The sequence below is a fragment of the Pogoniulus pusillus genome, chromosome 28 (assembly GCF_015220805.1).
Source record: "Pogoniulus pusillus isolate bPogPus1 chromosome 28, bPogPus1.pri, whole genome shotgun sequence".
In the NCBI taxonomy this organism is placed as follows: Eukaryota; Metazoa; Chordata; class Aves; order Piciformes; family Lybiidae; genus Pogoniulus; species Pogoniulus pusillus.
The window spans coordinates 19,076,543-19,092,781 of NC_087291.1; the positions used below are offsets into that span (position 1 = coordinate 19,076,543).

Consider the following 16,239-nt stretch of genomic DNA (forward strand, 5'->3'; position numbering starts at 1 on the left):
GTAATGTTCCTCTCTGTCTGCCCAGCAACCTTGCTAAGGCTTTCAATATTCCCTTCAAATTCTTTCTCTGTGTCACATGAAATGATGAAGACTGGGAGTGGATTGATTTTACTCATGCTGGGGATGAGAAGAGGGTTGGGTTTTCTGTACTTCGTTGTTAATCTCTGTGGTGACTCTCGATGTAATTCAAACCCATGCATTTGCTTTTCAATTATACAGAGGTAGTTTATATGAAACTCTTTAATCTGTACAAAACTTAAAAGAGGAAAGGACTCTGATGCAACTTCACTAAGCCATCTGAAGGCTAAAGGATAATAATTATGACATGAATTTGCTTTAGTAGTTTTCTTGACTTTATTTTTTCTCAGAAGAAAATGTGTGTTTGAAAGAAATAGTACAAACCCAAACCAGTTCACATCCTTCTGCAGAGTGCAGCATGGACACCTTGGGGAGTGGTTTTGCTTTGTTACACTGCTAACTATCCATACCTAACAGTCGCCTGTGATGGTTTTGTTACCACCAGAATTACTGGAGGAAACAGAGAAGCTAATGAAAGAAAAAATTGAAGTCCAGCGTCAAGCCGAAAAGGAGTGTGATGACCTTCAGCAGCAGGTCAGAGTCTTGGAGATAGACCTGGAAGAGCAAGTCAGTCGGTTCATAGAGTTGGAGCAAGAGAAAAATGCTCAGCTAATGGACTTGAGGCAGCAAAACCAGGCTTTGGAGAAGCAGCTTGAGAAGACCAGAAAATTTCTGGATGTGAGTATGGTAAAAGGCTAGTTTCAGGGGCTGGGTGGGTGCTGCGCTGTGGGGCGGAGGCAGGGGAGCACACAGGGGAGACAGTGTTGCGGATGCCGTTCCAAAAAGTTAGTCAACATCTTAAAAGGAGAACATTTATTTGAGCTGCTCTGTGTTTCTAAATGCAACTTAGTAGGCTTCACAAAGGTTAAATATAATAGGAAACTTCTAAAATTAATGTGGAAACAAAATTTTTAGCAGTTGGTGGAAATTCCGTATTCTTCTGCCAAGCCTGCCAGAATTAGTCTAAAGGCTGTGCCGGGTGCTGCACCTGGTTCAGGGAGATGCCAAGTACAAATCCAGGCTGGTGGAGAGTGGCTGGAGAGCAGAGCTGAGGAGGCTAAATCTAAACTAGATATGAGGAAGACATTTTTTACAAGGGTGGTAGAACACTTCAATAGTTGCTGTAGGTTGGATAGGTGGTGGAAGCACCGTAACTGGTAACATTCAAGCTTACATTGAATGGGGCTCTGGCAACTTGATCTAGTGAAAGATGTTCCTGCTTACTCCAGGTCTGGATGACCTTTAAATGTCCCTTCCAGCCCACAGTGTTCCATGATTCTGTGTATTAAGTAGTCAACTTGCAAGCACAGTTTCTCTAGTTTTTTTTTTACAGTTTTCCATTGTAGTATCCAAGAATCCACCTCCAGATATGAAGCTACACTTTCAACCAGCGATTTGTCCCCAGACACAGTGACTGTGGCTCAGTTGTGCCCAACTTCTTCCTGCTCAGGCTGCCTCTGCAATTTCGCTTTGGATTCTACCCCATTTTAGCAAACCCCATCTTCCCTGCCTCCTCCTCTAGTCAAATGACATATCCACGTAAATTCCTAACTTCCAGGAGCAAGCCATTGACCGAGAGCACGAGAGAGATGTGTTCCAGCAGGAGATCCAGAAGCTGGAACAGCAGCTAAAGGTTCCCCAGAGGAATCAGCCTGTCAGCGAGCATCAGACCAGAGAGGTGACTCATTTTATTGCTTGTACTCAATATCAGTGACATGCTGATAGCTGTTAGGAAACTGTCATGAGTGGTGTAACTCATCTGCATAATTTACAAGCCAGGAAGGTAAATCCCCTGAGGGGAGGAGCAAAGTATTGGAGGAAAGCAGTGAAAGTGCCTTTGGGGGGCTTTTTAGACTGTTTGTTTTCAGTAGTAACCACACAGAGACTTCTGCACTCTCAAAAAGGCTTCATTTTTGTAACTCAGTTTTGAAAATCCACCAGTTTCAAAAGCCTGTGGAAACATTCAGGACTCCTTTAGCAGTTTGACAAGTTCTGATGTTGCTTTGAAACATCCTTTTTAGGCAGCTGAAGGAAATGAGTTCCCAAGGTTTAGCCTATGAGATGTTTTATTCCTTGAGCCTCCACAGAACTCTGTCTCAACTGAAACAAATGTAGTGACTGTGGCACGGCAGCCCAAGGGAGTCGCACACAGATTACTGCAAGTGCTGTGTCTTACGAAGCTTTGGCATGTTCTCTTTGACCCACTTGGGAGCCAAATTACTCTTTCTTTTTCGTGCCTTTTCTTGTGTCCTGCTTTTTGAGCAAGGCTGATATTTGTGCATGATTTTCTTGCCTAATTTTCAGGATGAGTGTGTCCCGTGTTGTGTTGCACTGCTCTTTTTAAATCAGGGCTCTCATGAGGTAGTTCAGTTGCTGTAACTCAGCTTGTAAAGGTCAGCAATACTTAGTGTTCTGTGTGATACAGTTTAGGGCACAGGCAGCAGTAGAGTATAAATTGATATCTGAGAATATTTATTAACTTCTTATTCTCATATTTAATTATATATTCAAGGAGTTTTAAAAAATAATTTTAATACAAAGGTTTGTAAGAGATCTTACTCTCCAAGTATCCAGGTGGAGCTGTGTAGTATACTGTGTACATGGTGACCAAAAGGAGCTGGGTAGGGATTGTTCCTTTGCGCTCAGCACTGGAGTGGCTACAGCTTGAGCTCCAGCTTCAGTTTTGGGACCCTCACTCCAAGAAGGACATTGAGGGACTGGAGCATGTCCAGAAAAGGGCAAGGAAGCTGGGGAAGGGTCTGGAGAAGAGGGCTGGGAAGGAGCAGCTGAGGGTCCTGGGGTGTTTAGTGTGGACAAGAAGAGGCTGAGGGCAGAGCTGCTCTCTGCAGCTCCCTGAGAGGCTGGAGGCAGCTGGGGTTGGGCTCTGCTTCCTGTGAACAAGTGGCAGGAGGAGAGAAAATGGTCTCCTGTGGCCCCAGGGGAGGGATAGGTTGAACTAGAAGAAATTTCTTGGCCAAAAATGTTCTCAGAGCCTGGCAGAGGCTGCCCAGGGAGGTGGCTGAATGCCCATCCCTGGAGGTGTTTCCAGAGGCAGAGCTGTGGTGCTGAGGGCCATGGCTCAGCCCCAGCCTTGGCAGAGTTGGAGAATGGTTGGACTGGGTGAGCTTAAGGGGCTTTGTCAACCAAAACTGTTCTGCATGGCAGTCATTGCCCTCTGTGAACAGTGAATCTGCTGGAGGAAATCCAAACCATGACTGGAAATGAAAGACAGCTGTAAGTGTGCTGAAAATGTTGATATTTGTACCCGGTGCTCTTAGAATGCAGGTGGAAAGGCAGACACTAGGATGCTCTCTAGAAGCACCACAGAGGTGGCAGCTGTTGTGGGGGGTGGGTGGTGTTGAATGCCATCCATCTCCAGCCACAGACAGCATTTGCTGAGGCATATTGGATTTGCACTTCACTTGTATCAGTGAGGCTCTCAGTCTCACCCTTGGTGCCAGGTGGAGTCTTTCCCAAGTGCACAAGTTGTCACTGTTCCTCATGCTTGCCCGAGGCAGTTGCTTCACTTTTGCAGAGTTGCATGGGGTTTAACTGCTCTTTTGCCTTGTGTGAAGCCCCGTGTGCTTTCTCTTGGAGACTTCATTTCTTGTTTGTTGTCATTCCAGCGTAGTCTGTCCACTTAGTCCAGGGAGGACTGTTGTAAAGAATCGGCCTTAGACTTGATACTATCTTTTCTTTTTCCCATTTCTCTCTCAGGACTTTTCTGTGGTCACTTCAGACTTTGCTGTTACTCATGGATGGATAACGTCAGTAATACCATCCTGTCAGCTTTCTGTTCTGGTCCTCTTCTCTCCTATCTAATGAAATGCTTTGAGTCTCCTCCCTCTTGGCTACATCATATCTACCTAATTGTAAATACTGAAATCAGTTTCTTGAATGGGACAAACATTACCTTCCCTGTCTCTTGCTCAACTGCTTAGTTTAACTCAGGTCTTGACTCTGTGCATCAAGCCTAATACCATGGATTTGCTACATGTCTTTCTTCATTGCTTCTATCTCATTGCTCTCTACAGCTACCTAAAAGGAGCTTGGAGTGAGGTGGGGGTTGGTCTGTTCTCCCTAGTAATAGGAGAGAGAACAAGAGGAAATGCCCTGAAATTGTGCCAGGGGAGGGTTAAGTTGGAGATGAAGAAAAATTTCTTTACTTCAGGAATGGTCAGAGATTGGCACAGGTTGCCTAGGGAGGTGGTGGAGTCCCCATGCCTGGAGGAGTTCTGAAACAGTGTGACTGTGGCACCTGGGGACATGGTTTAGTGGCCATGGTGGTGTTGGGTTCATGGTTGGACTGGATGATCTTAGAGGTCTTCTCCAACCCAAACAATTCTATTACTAATCATCTCTGAACTCCTGATAGAACTGGGTTCATTCCAGTCTCTGCTACTTCAGTTGTTCTTTCAGTGCATTGTTTCTGAGCAGTAAACATCTCAACTCATGAGCTTTGGAAAGTTTTGTTTGGATGATTTCTCACCTATAGCAAGTGAAATTATATCATCCAATCCATCTGTTTGGCCCCATGCAACAAAACAAAGCTTCTCTTTCTGGAGCTTGAAGTGTAATGATTCTCTGCCGTGTTGGATGCAGCAAGTTTAGGATATGTTGGGATGTCACCGGGCAGCTCCTCATTTTGAGTTGTTTTGTTGTGGATTTTTAGAACTCTGATTTTCCTCAAAGATGCAAATAGCACCATGAGCTGGTCCAGACACTCCATCTCTGGATGCTGAAGGTGGGCTGCATGGGGATGCCGTGCTACTTGCTTTGACCTGAGTAGTGAGTCTGAGGGCTTCAGAAGGACAAGCAAAGTAGCAAAGCCTTCCAGTCTAGTACAGGACATTAACCTTCTTGCCATATCGTCGCCAGGTTGAGCAGTTAACAAATCACCTAAAAGAAAAAACAGACAAGTGCAGTGAGCTCTTACTCTCCAAGGAGCAACTTCAGAGAGACATACAAGAAAGAAATGAAGAGATTGAGAAACTGGAGTGCAGGGTGAGAGAGCTGGAACAAGCCTTAATCATCAGTGCAGACAACTTGCTAAAGGTATTGCTTGCTCTAAAATTATCCTGTACTTACCACTGCCTTCTTTCTTGAGAATAAACCAGTCTGGCTTTCTTGTTTCTCATTCATGTGCCTTGCCTTCAAAGGTGGAAGAAAGAAAACAGTTTGGCACCATCATAGTGAAGGGAGAATTACCTCTTGAAGCACAACTGCAAGCTGAACGAGAAGCTGTGGACAGAAAGGAGAAGGAGGTAAACCACCTGTGAAGTGTTCCACTAGTCTTACTTTGGTAGCTTTTGCTTTCTGTTGACTTCAGGGACTTCTACAGCTGAAATCTGCAGCTGGATGCCTTTGAAATTCTCTTGTGAGCTGTGATAATTGCTGCTGCTGTTGTCTACGTTAATGCTTATGACCGACAAAAGTGTTTCCGAAAGCAAAATTCAGCCAATTAAAAAAAACTTCAGAGGGATTTCAGCCAATTATTGCTGGGGGGTAAAATTCTATGGGGTTTAAGGACTCAGAATGTCACTGAGCACACATTCTTTTGTTTCGGTATACCAAAGCGGTTTACCATAGACACTACACTTGAAAACGGATGCATGGATGTTTTGGTATGGCTGCCTGCAACTTTTCCACCGTTTATTTTGGAAACACAGGTCACAAACCTTGAGGAACAACTGGAGCAGTTCCGAGAGGAGCTGGAAAATAAAAATGAGGAAGTTCAGCAGCTGCACATGCAGCTAGAAATTCAGAGGAAGGAGTCCACTACACACTTGCAAGAACTGGAACAAGAGAACAAATTATTTAAGGTAATTGTGTAACAGAGACGCCTGGAGATTCATTCTCCATATTCCCCAGAAACAGATACGTGGAAAAAGCCAAGATGCCAGCTTCTTTCTCAAGCATTCCACTGTTCAAACTGCAAAATATTCAAAAGCTCAGATAATCACTTCTCCTTCCATGCACCTGGTTTGTTTTGTAGAATAATACAACTGTTTGGGTTGGAAAAGACCTCTAAGATCGAGTCCAATCGTCAACACAACACCACCACAGACATTAAACTGTGTCCCCAAGTGTCATGGCCACGTGTTTCTTGAACATCTTCAGGGATGGGGAATCCACCACCTCCCTGGGCAGCTTGTTCCAACCCCTGACCACTCTGGCACCAAAGAGATTTTTCTTCATCTCCAACCTAACCCTTCCCTGGAGCAGTTTCAGCTCATTTGCCCCTTGTTCCGTGGGAGAAGAGTCCAACCCCCACGTGGCTGCAGCCTCCTCTCAGGGAGCTGCAGAGAGCAATGAGCTCTGCCCTCAGCCTCCTCTTCTCTGCACTGAACACCACCAGGGCCCTCAACTGCTCCTCCCCAGCCCTGTTTCTCCAGGCCTTTCTCCAGCTTTCTTGACCTTCTCTGCACCTGCTCCAGCCCCTTAATGTCCTCATTGGAGTAAGGATCTCAAAACTGAACCCAGCACTCCAGGTGTGGCCTTGCTAGTGTCCAGTACAGGGGCACAGTCCCTTCCCTGGTGCTGCTGGCTGCAGTGTTATTGACCCTGACCAGGATGCTGGTGACCTTTGCACACCCTGGATCAGCTTCAGCTGCTGTCAGCCATCACTGCCAAGTCTCTCTGGGCAGTTTCCAACCACTCTGCCCCAAGCCTGGAGCCTTCATGGGGTTGTTGTGACACAAGTACAAGATCTGGTATGTGGCTTTATTAAGCCTCATACACGTGATATTAGCCCATGGATCCAGCCTGGCCAGGTCACTGTGCAGAGCCTTTCTACGCTTAAGTAGATTCCTAGTTCTGAAACACAGACATTAAAATACTGAGAAAGCTTTATTAACAGCTGTAGCGTGGGCTTGGGTTTATTTTTTTCCCTAGGATGATATGGAAATACTGGGACTAGCCATACAGGAATCTGGAGATTGCACCATACTGAACCACCATTTAGTAGCTGGGAGGCTGGCACACATCATGCAAGAAAAGGAGCAGGAGATAGAACATCTTCGTGAGCAAATTGCAAAACTGCAACAGCAGCTTGAAGGCACAACTAATAACAAAGTACCTACTGTTGAAATCTTGCTTCAGAGTTCTCCTTGGTGTTGCTAGCTGTTTGAAGGGAAGAAAACCTCTGTCCCCTTGCCAGTTCATTGATCTTTCATTGCTGCCTTTTTAAAGTTCTTTAGTCCTACGCTGGTTTTCCTTTTTTGTCTCTTTTTTATGAAGGATACTCTTTGCTTGCTATTTTCCTGCCTTATTTCTGGTTGAGGTTTCAGCCTCAGTTCTTCATTCCTTATTCTTCTAATACTTCTGAACCACTGTAGAATCCTAGAATGGCTTGGGTTGGAAGGGTCTTTAAATATCATCTAGTTCTATCTCTCTTGCCCTGGGCAGGGATACCTCCTACTAAGCAGGTTGCTCAAGGCTCCAGCCAGGCTGGTTTTGATCACTGCCAGGCTCTGAACCTCCACAGTTCTCTGTGCAGCCTGTTCCAGTGCCTCACCCTGCTCCATGGGTGAAGAGCTTCTTCCTAATGTCTAATCTCAGTGCAACAGCAGCTTCTTTTCTGTGGTCTCAGTCTAAGCATGGCATTTTTCAACACAATGAATTAAAGATCCCTTTGTTTTTAAAACACATGTCCACTGAACTGACTGTGTGCTACAATGATCTATTGACCATGTGAATGAGTGGTACCTGTGTGTGAAGAGCACAGTATCTGTGTGATCTGATTGGATGTATTTGACCTCTGTTGGTGAACTCAAGGATTTTTTTCCTTTGTTTCTAAGTTTGAAGCTTTATAAATATTAATTCCTCAGAATTCTTTGATAAAAAATAATGTATTAAGCCTTGATTTCCTGAGAAGGTTGCATAGCAGACATGAGAAAAATTTTCTGAGGGTGTAATAGTTACCCATCATGAAATTCTTAACTTGTTTGGGTTTTTCCCCAGGTTATTGAAGAGCAAAATGAGCATATAAGGGAGCTTGAAGCCCAGGTAGAATACCTGAAAAGTGATCAAGAACGTGTGAAGAGAAAAAATTATGAGGAAGTAGAGCAGTTGAATGATGTCATTGATAAGCTTCAGCAGGAGCTGGCAAATATTGAACAAAAAGTACCTGCAGACATTGCTGCTCTTCAAGAAGATGCTGACAGTCTGAAACATACTCTTGAAACAGTTGTGGCAGAAAAGGAGGCTTTGGAGAAGCAAGTAGAAAATGTAAATGTAGAAGCATCTCGGACAAAGAATGAGCTTGAGGAAACTAAGTTAAAAATGACCCAGCTGGAGCAAGAAATAAGTGTGCTAAAAAAGAAACGCAGGCCTGAGGTGATGCGACTCGATAGGGAAGAGACAGAAGACAGAAGCAAGGGGAGAACCGAGAAAGTGGAAGAAGGTTTAAGTGAGAAGTCAAAGTTGCTAGGTCACTCCCAGCTTCAGCCTTCAGATGAGAATGCAGGGGTCACCGTCAGCAAGATGGAGCTGCAACTGGAGCAACTCCAGGAATGCATTAAGGAAAGAGATTCAGAGCTGTGCCAGTCATACAGTAAAATAAAAGGCTTGGAGAAGGAAAGGAAAGCAGAAAGAGAAATACTTGAAAAGAGGATATTAGAACTGGAAAAGACTCTGCTAGAAAAAGTTGCTGCTGCTCTTGTGAGTCAGGTTCAGCTAAATGCGGTTCAAGAGCAGAGGAAATTCATGCAGGAAATTCAGGAAGCTTCGAGCTGCGTAGAGGGTGCCAGTAGGAATGCCCAGAGAGACAGTTTGAGTGGTGGAGCCCAAAGTGAAACTGAGTCAAAATTAGCACTCTTAACGCAGAGGCTTGGTGAGATGGAGGACCAACTGGCACTGGTGAACCATTGCTTGGAGTTAGAAAGAGAAAATGCCAGAGGTGCAGAGAAGGAAGCTAAAGCGAAGGAAGAGAAACTCTTTGAACTTCAGCAGCTACTGCAGGGGCTTCATGAAAAGCACAGTGGAGAGGCTCAGAAACAAATGGAGCAAGAGGAAACACAGCCACACCAGGTACTTCATGCTGTTTTCTCTTGCCTTGTAGCCACTAAGTGCCATTCTTTTATGCAGACTGTGATGAACGCAGCACTTGTTAACAAGACCCTGTGTGTCAGACCATCATTTGGTTTGCTGTTACAGGAACTCTAATGCTGGTTTCCATTTTGCTTAGCAACACTTTGCCTTTTCATGAATGTAAGGTGATGGTGAATTCTGGACAAACTCTTTCTTGTTCTTGCTTTGAAGTGACACAGAATGGAGTGACACTTTTACTGTCATGGAGGTAGGGAGACAAGAATTACATCAGAGAGTGTTCAGAATAAGGGAGTGATAGCAGTCTGTCTGTGTAGGGGGCTTTGAGTGGGATAGGTTGTTTACTTATGTATGCTTTGATTTCCCAGCAGTGGCATTTACCAGTATGCGTTTGTCCTGATTTCTGCCCACCACTGGTGACATTGCCTGAGTTTAAAACCTTCAGTCAACATTAACAATGCCCGGTAGCCTGAGCACTGGCTTGGTTGCTAAAACCTGATCTAGGTAGAGATGTGTCTGCTTGCTGCAGGGGGGTTGGACAGGATGACATTTGAGGATTCCTTCCGACCTGGTGTATTCTGTGAAACTTTTACGTTCAGAAACGTCACAGAAGCCAGTGCTGGACCTGAAGAGGCTCTAAGACCTGTCATCCAAGCGCAGAATGGATGAATGCCTTAAATGTCTTCTAAATTTAACGACACTGTGAGACTTCATGTCCTACTCTTTGACCTTCCTCCTCGTGCTTTCTGCATGGTGGAGCCAATTTCTGCTTGCAGTTCAATAAACTGTAAAAAGACAGTCTTCCCTTCCACATTTCTCTTGCCTCCCACATTTACTCAGATTGTGGAAGTTACTCTAGGAAAATGATCTCTTGGACTTGATTTTTTGAGGCTCCGTTAGTCCAAATAACACAGATTTGTTTGTCCCTCTGATATTTTCACTTGTGGCTTTTGTAAGTTGATGTGAAGGTGATGAGTGCTGTTATTATTTGATTACAGGCTTCTTCACTAGAGCTAGATGATCTTTAAGGTCCCTTCCAACTCAAGCCATCCTATGATTCACCATTTCCCATACCTTGTGTTGCCATGTAGGTAGGAGCACAACTCATGGAAAATCAGAAGGAAAATGAACTACAGCAAGTGAAAGAGGAGGCAGCTGCTGCTAAGCAAGAGCTGAGCAGTTACAGAGAAAAGGCAGAAAAACTTCAGCAAGAACTAGCAGTAAGAACCAAGTTGCTCATGTGGTATTTAAAGCAAACGCCAGTACAGGACTTGTGCAGATATGCAGGCTGCAGGGCTTCTCAGTCGTGTGCTGGGTATGCCACTAAGAAAAGCAGCCACTCAGTACCTACTGTCAGTGGAACAGAGCTGATCCTGCAGACCAAACCTTTCACTTCTTGTCAGAGTACATAATTTTGCAGTCCACTGCAGTGCAGCAGTAGATCTAGAGCTCTGTTTCTTGGGAGATTATATTCGTTAGCATGTGTCATGACTGCTTTAAAATGGGACTAAACCTTTATGGTATAGAGGGCTTTTTGGGGTGGGGGGAGGTTAGGTCATTTAAAGGCTTTGGAAGACTGTGATGAGATTCTAACCATTTACAGGTAAAAGAGGCAAGTCTGATACATCTCCAGGAAGATCTATGCAAAGTCAAAGAGAACCTAGTGGAAGCAGAAGAGAAACTTGCAAGTTACGTGGAAAAGGACAAGGAACTGGCAGAACCTGGCAGCAAAAAGCGTGCAGAAATAAGGTGCGATTTGTCAACCAGTGAATCTGCTCTCAGCAGGAAGAGCTCTTCATCACAAACAGACCAGGCCCAGGAAAGCAAGAGCTGCATCCAGACTTGGCCAGTGCCTGTGCCAGGTGCAGAGATGCAGGTCTTTTTGCCACATGGCTGCTCCCCAGAAGAGACTGCAGAGCTTGTGAGAGAATTCACTGAAAAAATCGACCGAATGCAAGAACTGCATGCTGCTGAAATCATGGACATGGAGACAAGGCATATCTCTGAGGCTGAAGCACTAAAGAGAGAGAAGCTTGTTGCGGTGGAAGCGTTGACTGAGGAGTGTAAAGCTTTACAGGAAGTCATAGAAGCTCTACAAGCTAAAGAGGTATGTGTCCTGCTTTATATTCGTTGAGCAAGAGGACTCTGCTCAGTTTTGTTCTCACCTCAAGAAGATCATTGAGGTGCTGGAATGTGTCCAGAGAAGGGCAAGGAAGCTGAGCCTGGAGAACAGGGCTGAGGAGGAGCAGCTAATGGACCTGGAGTTGTTCAGTGTGGAGGAGGCTGAGGACAGACCTCACTGCTCTCTAGAGTGACCTGAGAGGAGGCTGGAGCTAGGTGGGGGTTGGGCTCTGCTCCCACGTAATTAATGACTGGGCAACAGGAAATGGCTTCAAGTTGCCCCAGGGGAGGTTTAGGTTGGACATGACTGAAAGGGTTCTCGGAGCCTGGCACAGGCTGCCCACGGAGGTGGCTGAATGCCCATCCCTGGGGGTGTTTCCAAGAGGCAGAGCTGTAGTGCTGAGGACCATGGCTTGGCCCCAGCCTTGGCAGAGTTAGAGAAGGGTTGGACTGAGTGATCTTGAAGGGCTTTTCCTACCCAAACCGTTCTGTAACAACTTCAGTTTGTACTTTCGCTCCTGCTGCAGAAATTCCCATTGAAGCCTAGTTGTGTGCACCTCCTCGTGTTCAGTATGAAGCCTCTAAATGTTGTAATGCTTCCGTGACCTAAGGGAGATTCTGAACCCTTTCCTCAGCGATTTAACTTCGGGAGCGTGCTCAGCTGTTGGATGCCTCCCTGTGTGGCTACCTTGGACCTGTCCTTCTCTGTAAAGTGAGGGAGAGTGTGGGTCACTCCATTGAATGCCATTTTTGATGGCTTTGATTGCAGGGGAAATTGAACAGAGAGACTCAAATCATGTCCTGCTCCTCAGAATTAGCTTTCTTGATGTGAGTGAGGGATGATAAAGCTTTAATTGTTCTCTTTTCTAAACACAGGGCATCCCAGTGTCTGGGTCAGCATGTTCTCCACCATATCAAGCTGAAGGGTCTAGTGGTAAGATACTTAGCTTTAAAGATTTCAGCCAGCACTGTAACTTCAGTCTACTTCTTCAGTACAAAACTTACCATTAAAGAGCTTTTCTTCTAAGAAACACAACCTGTTGCTGCTCAAACGGAAGCAGAAGTCTGTTGCACTGCCAAAAGGTGTTGAGGGTGCCGTGTCTATTATTTCCTACAGGAGAAAAATGCCTGGGGTGGAGATGGGTTGAGTGGAGGCACCCAATGCTAGATTTTTGTCCCACCTCAGTTCCTGGGTTCTTCTTACATACTGCATTATCTCGTCAGTGTAGCTCCATCATCCATAGAATTTGAAGCTACAACTCTTGAGCATGGGAGGTGAAGAGAGAAGGTCCAAAAGCAATGAAAATTATTAATATGATCCTGTTCTTAGGCAAAGGCTAAGCATGGTAAGGAGAGGTCATCTGGCAGAAGTGTTTGTGCAAGGAGTTACTTCTCTTTTACAACTGCAGTAGGATTTCAAAGTTGGGATATTTTTGGGGGTGTTGTTTTGCTGTTACTGCTTTGAAACTGGAAAAGCAAAACTGTAAACCAGGTAGTCTGCAGACTTAAAATCAACTCTGGTGACATACAACCACCTGTTAGGAGAGAGAAAAAAGCTTTTTTGATGCCTAATCTTCAAAGCTTCACAGTAATCCAGCTTTCATGTCTTTCTCTCCTTTTATTTTAGACTCCAGTTCAGAGTGGAGTCAAAGAATGTGTCTTGCTCAGATCCAGGGATCTGATGCTGTATCCGAAGGAGTAGATGAAGGTGACACTTCAACAGATTTACTTCCCAAAAAAATCAAGGTAAAGTAGGACTGATCATTATTATTATGGAACAAGCTTAGATGGGCTGCTGCCTGATTAGTGAAAATAGAGCCATTTAGTGTGGGCAATTGTAGTGCATTTGAAAATACTCCTGTTCGTTTCATATGGATTCTGTAAGGACAGGCTTGGGTTCAAACTTGATCATTGCTGTTAATGTCTTCTAGTTACTGTGTGTTAATGACAATGCCGTGGTCACATTGTTGTGAGTGTTGTGAAGGCAAAAAATGTGTGTTATAAACAGTAAAGAGAGGATTTTTAAGTGTTTGGCAGCAAAGCCCTAGCTTAGTAGTAATTTTAAACAGTGAGCTGCAAAGCTTGCCTGGAGGCTTCCCAGGGTTTTGTTTGTAAAATGGCAGTTTCTATCAGCAAGCATTTGAATATTTGAGTATTGGATTGATGGGTGAGCTTTGGGACTTTTCATCTGAACCTGAGTCAAAATGCATCTACTTACTAGCTCCTAGGTGGCCTTTCTCTCTGTGGTATGAGAAGGCAGAAATAGTTGCCTTGTGCTGGTCAATTTAGAAGCACCAGCATTCCAACACGTGTGAACTAAGATGACGATGATGACTGTTGTTGCAATCACGATTTCATCACTGATTTCCTTTTGTGTTTGTTGTAGGGTCTGCTGAAAGCAGTCCACCATGAGGGCATACAGGTGCTGTCTCTCACTGAATTTCCATATGGTGACAGGAAGGTGCCACCACTTAAGCAAGAGCCAGAATCTTGGCTTGAGGAGAGAAAAGCTTTTCTAAGCACCATTTCATCTCTGAGAGAGCTCATTGTAAGGATGCAACTTCCTAGAGAAGATGAGGTATAACCATCATCATAAAATCCTACCTAAGTAAAAACTCTTTGATGATAACCTTATGAGACACAGTCACAGCTCATGTTTAAATGCTCCAAATATACTGCTGCAGGACTTCAGAACCATGGAGTAAAAATGCATGGCATGCTTTCTGGTGGTGAACTAGAGCCTTAAGGAGAGCTTGCATTTGTTCTTCTGTGCATGGCTGTCGTAGAGATCTGCCTTGTCGTGGTTCTGCCTTGAAAGCTTGTTTCCAGGAGCAGTTAAAAGTGTACTGCTGTAGCAGACCTTGGCTATTATTAAAAAGCTACTGTAGTAAGGGAAAAGAGGGGAAAATTGTTTAAAATATAACACAATCAGTAATCTGCTAACACTTACTAGAAGTTGCCTGCCTAATTGCCCAAGTGAGGTGATTGGATCTGTGTAGGTTGGTTCTCTTCTGCATGAAAGTGGAGCAATTAACTTTATATCATTATAAAATGAATGCTTTCATACACAATGTCTGCACACTACCACATAGCTCTTTGAGTCTAGCTCATCCAGTTCAACCATTCTCTAACTCTGCCAAGTCTGGTGCTAGACCATGGTGAGCAGCACCACACCTATGCAGCTCTGAAACCCTTCCAGGGACGGGGACTCCACAAGTTTCCTGGGCAGCATGTTTGAGGGCTTGACAACCCTTTTGGGAAAGAAATGGGTCCCAAACCTCCCCTGGTACATCTTGAGGCCATTTGTTCTGTTTCTGTCATGTGTCACTAGGGAGAAGGGACCAACCTCCACCTTGCTCCAACCTCCTCTCAGGGAGCTGCCAAGAACAAGGAGGTCTCCCCTCAGCCTCCTGTTCTACAGACCAAACAACTCCAGTTCCCTCAGCTGCTCCTCACCAGACCTTTTCTTCAGACCCTCTCACCAGCTTTGTTGCCCTTCCTTGAACCTTCTTCAGAACCTCAATGTCCTTCTTGGAGTGAGAGATTCAAAAGTGAACCCTAAAATGGAGGCTTTGAACAACCTGGTCTAGAGGAAGGTGTCCCTGCCCGATGTGTCAGGGTTGGAACTAGATGATCTTTAAGGTCCCTTGCAACCCAAACCATTCTGTGAATCTATGAATTGTTAAAATAAATCTGATTATAACAATTAACAGGACACTGTGATGCAGTAACACAAATAATGACCACATGGGGCTAGGCTTTCAGTTATAAAAAGCTAAACTGCTTCCATCCAAAGCAGGTAAAAGTTGAGCATTTGTGCATGTGGGAGTCCCACCATGGACAGTAGACACATCTGTTTGTGTAGTTACTGGTTAAGAGCAGCTCGAGCTCCCACCAGAAACACACTCTGTGCTAAATGATAATGGTCTTAGAGTTCTGCTGCTTAAATTCTTTTTGTACCACTGTAGGTTTATGCAAATACAGAACCTCCTGACAGGGGCTCAGACTGGCGAGGAGAACTTCTGCGCGCTGTTCAGCAGCTCTTTGTGAGAGAACAAAATGTGCTTCTGGCTGCCTTTCAAACTGAACTTGCAGGACTGGGCACAAGAGATGCAGGGATGTCGATGAATCAGTTGGAGCACAGACTACAAGATCAGGTAACAGAAAACGTGCTTTAGTCAAAGTGTGTTTGTCTAGGTTAGATTTTAATTTTGAATGTATAAATCCGTTTAAAATTCTAGGTGACAGTAGTAGTTTTGACAGTCTGAGTGTGAAAAGCAGGCTGTAGGAAGAAGAGCTGCCTCTTAAAATTAAAACTGATGTGGTGCAGGAAAGGGATTTTGAGGTGCACAAGCTGTGGAAAAAAATGCACCCTTTAGAGACCAGTTTGAATTAAGCACAGTTGTCCTGAGCTTGGTTTCATTAATAGAATTAGAATCATGTTACCTTGTTCAAGAGAAAAGGTAGCTCGTGTGCATGAAGCAAGTTATAAACCAAGGAATGATAAGGCTGTGATGGGACAGAGAGGTCAGTTATCTCCTCTGGAACACGGAAGAATCAGTGAGGAAAAGAACTAGTGGCCATAAAGCTGGTAGCTCTTCTGATTCTGTAATTTTGATGCCTGGTAGAAAATAAGAAAATAACAAGCAGCTTTCAGGGTTGTAACATCAATTTAATTCTGACTGAATTGGGAATGTTTGGAATGTGTATGCACTGTGAATGTACAGGTAAATGTAATACCCACACTGCCAATAATCAACTCTGGACTTCTGTTTTCCAATGTTTCTAATGCTGCTAGGCTAGCAAGCAGACAGCAGCAATGGACTGTCTTCAGGATGCAGACAGAAGGAGTTTGCTGATGGAAATTCAAGCATTACGTGCTCAGATGGACAGTGAGAAAAACAATCCAAAGAGAGAACAAGAGAGGGATTCAAAAAGCCAAGGTGACTTCTGTGCTTACATGTGTCTCTTCCCAAGTGTTTCCATGGCAGC

At 44.6% G+C, this 16,239-nt stretch overlaps 1 protein-coding gene across 1 annotated transcript in view; it reads left to right on the plus strand.

Moving 5' to 3' along the window:
• Nucleotides 1–16,239, plus strand: part of AKAP9 (A-kinase anchoring protein 9) — a 102,267-nt gene that overhangs the window by 67,266 nt on the left and 18,762 nt on the right. The window contains 14 exon segments of the mRNA XM_064166940.1: nucleotides 524–756; nucleotides 1,637–1,756; nucleotides 4,957–5,133; nucleotides 5,238–5,342; nucleotides 5,748–5,900; nucleotides 6,973–7,152; nucleotides 8,041–9,108; nucleotides 10,218–10,346; nucleotides 10,730–11,233; nucleotides 12,124–12,181; nucleotides 12,875–12,993; nucleotides 13,634–13,825; nucleotides 15,216–15,404; nucleotides 16,046–16,190. Of these exon segments, the coding sequence (XP_064023010.1) occupies nucleotides 524–756; nucleotides 1,637–1,756; nucleotides 4,957–5,133; nucleotides 5,238–5,342; nucleotides 5,748–5,900; nucleotides 6,973–7,152; nucleotides 8,041–9,108; nucleotides 10,218–10,346; nucleotides 10,730–11,233; nucleotides 12,124–12,181; nucleotides 12,875–12,993; nucleotides 13,634–13,825; nucleotides 15,216–15,404; nucleotides 16,046–16,190 (3,372 nt within the window).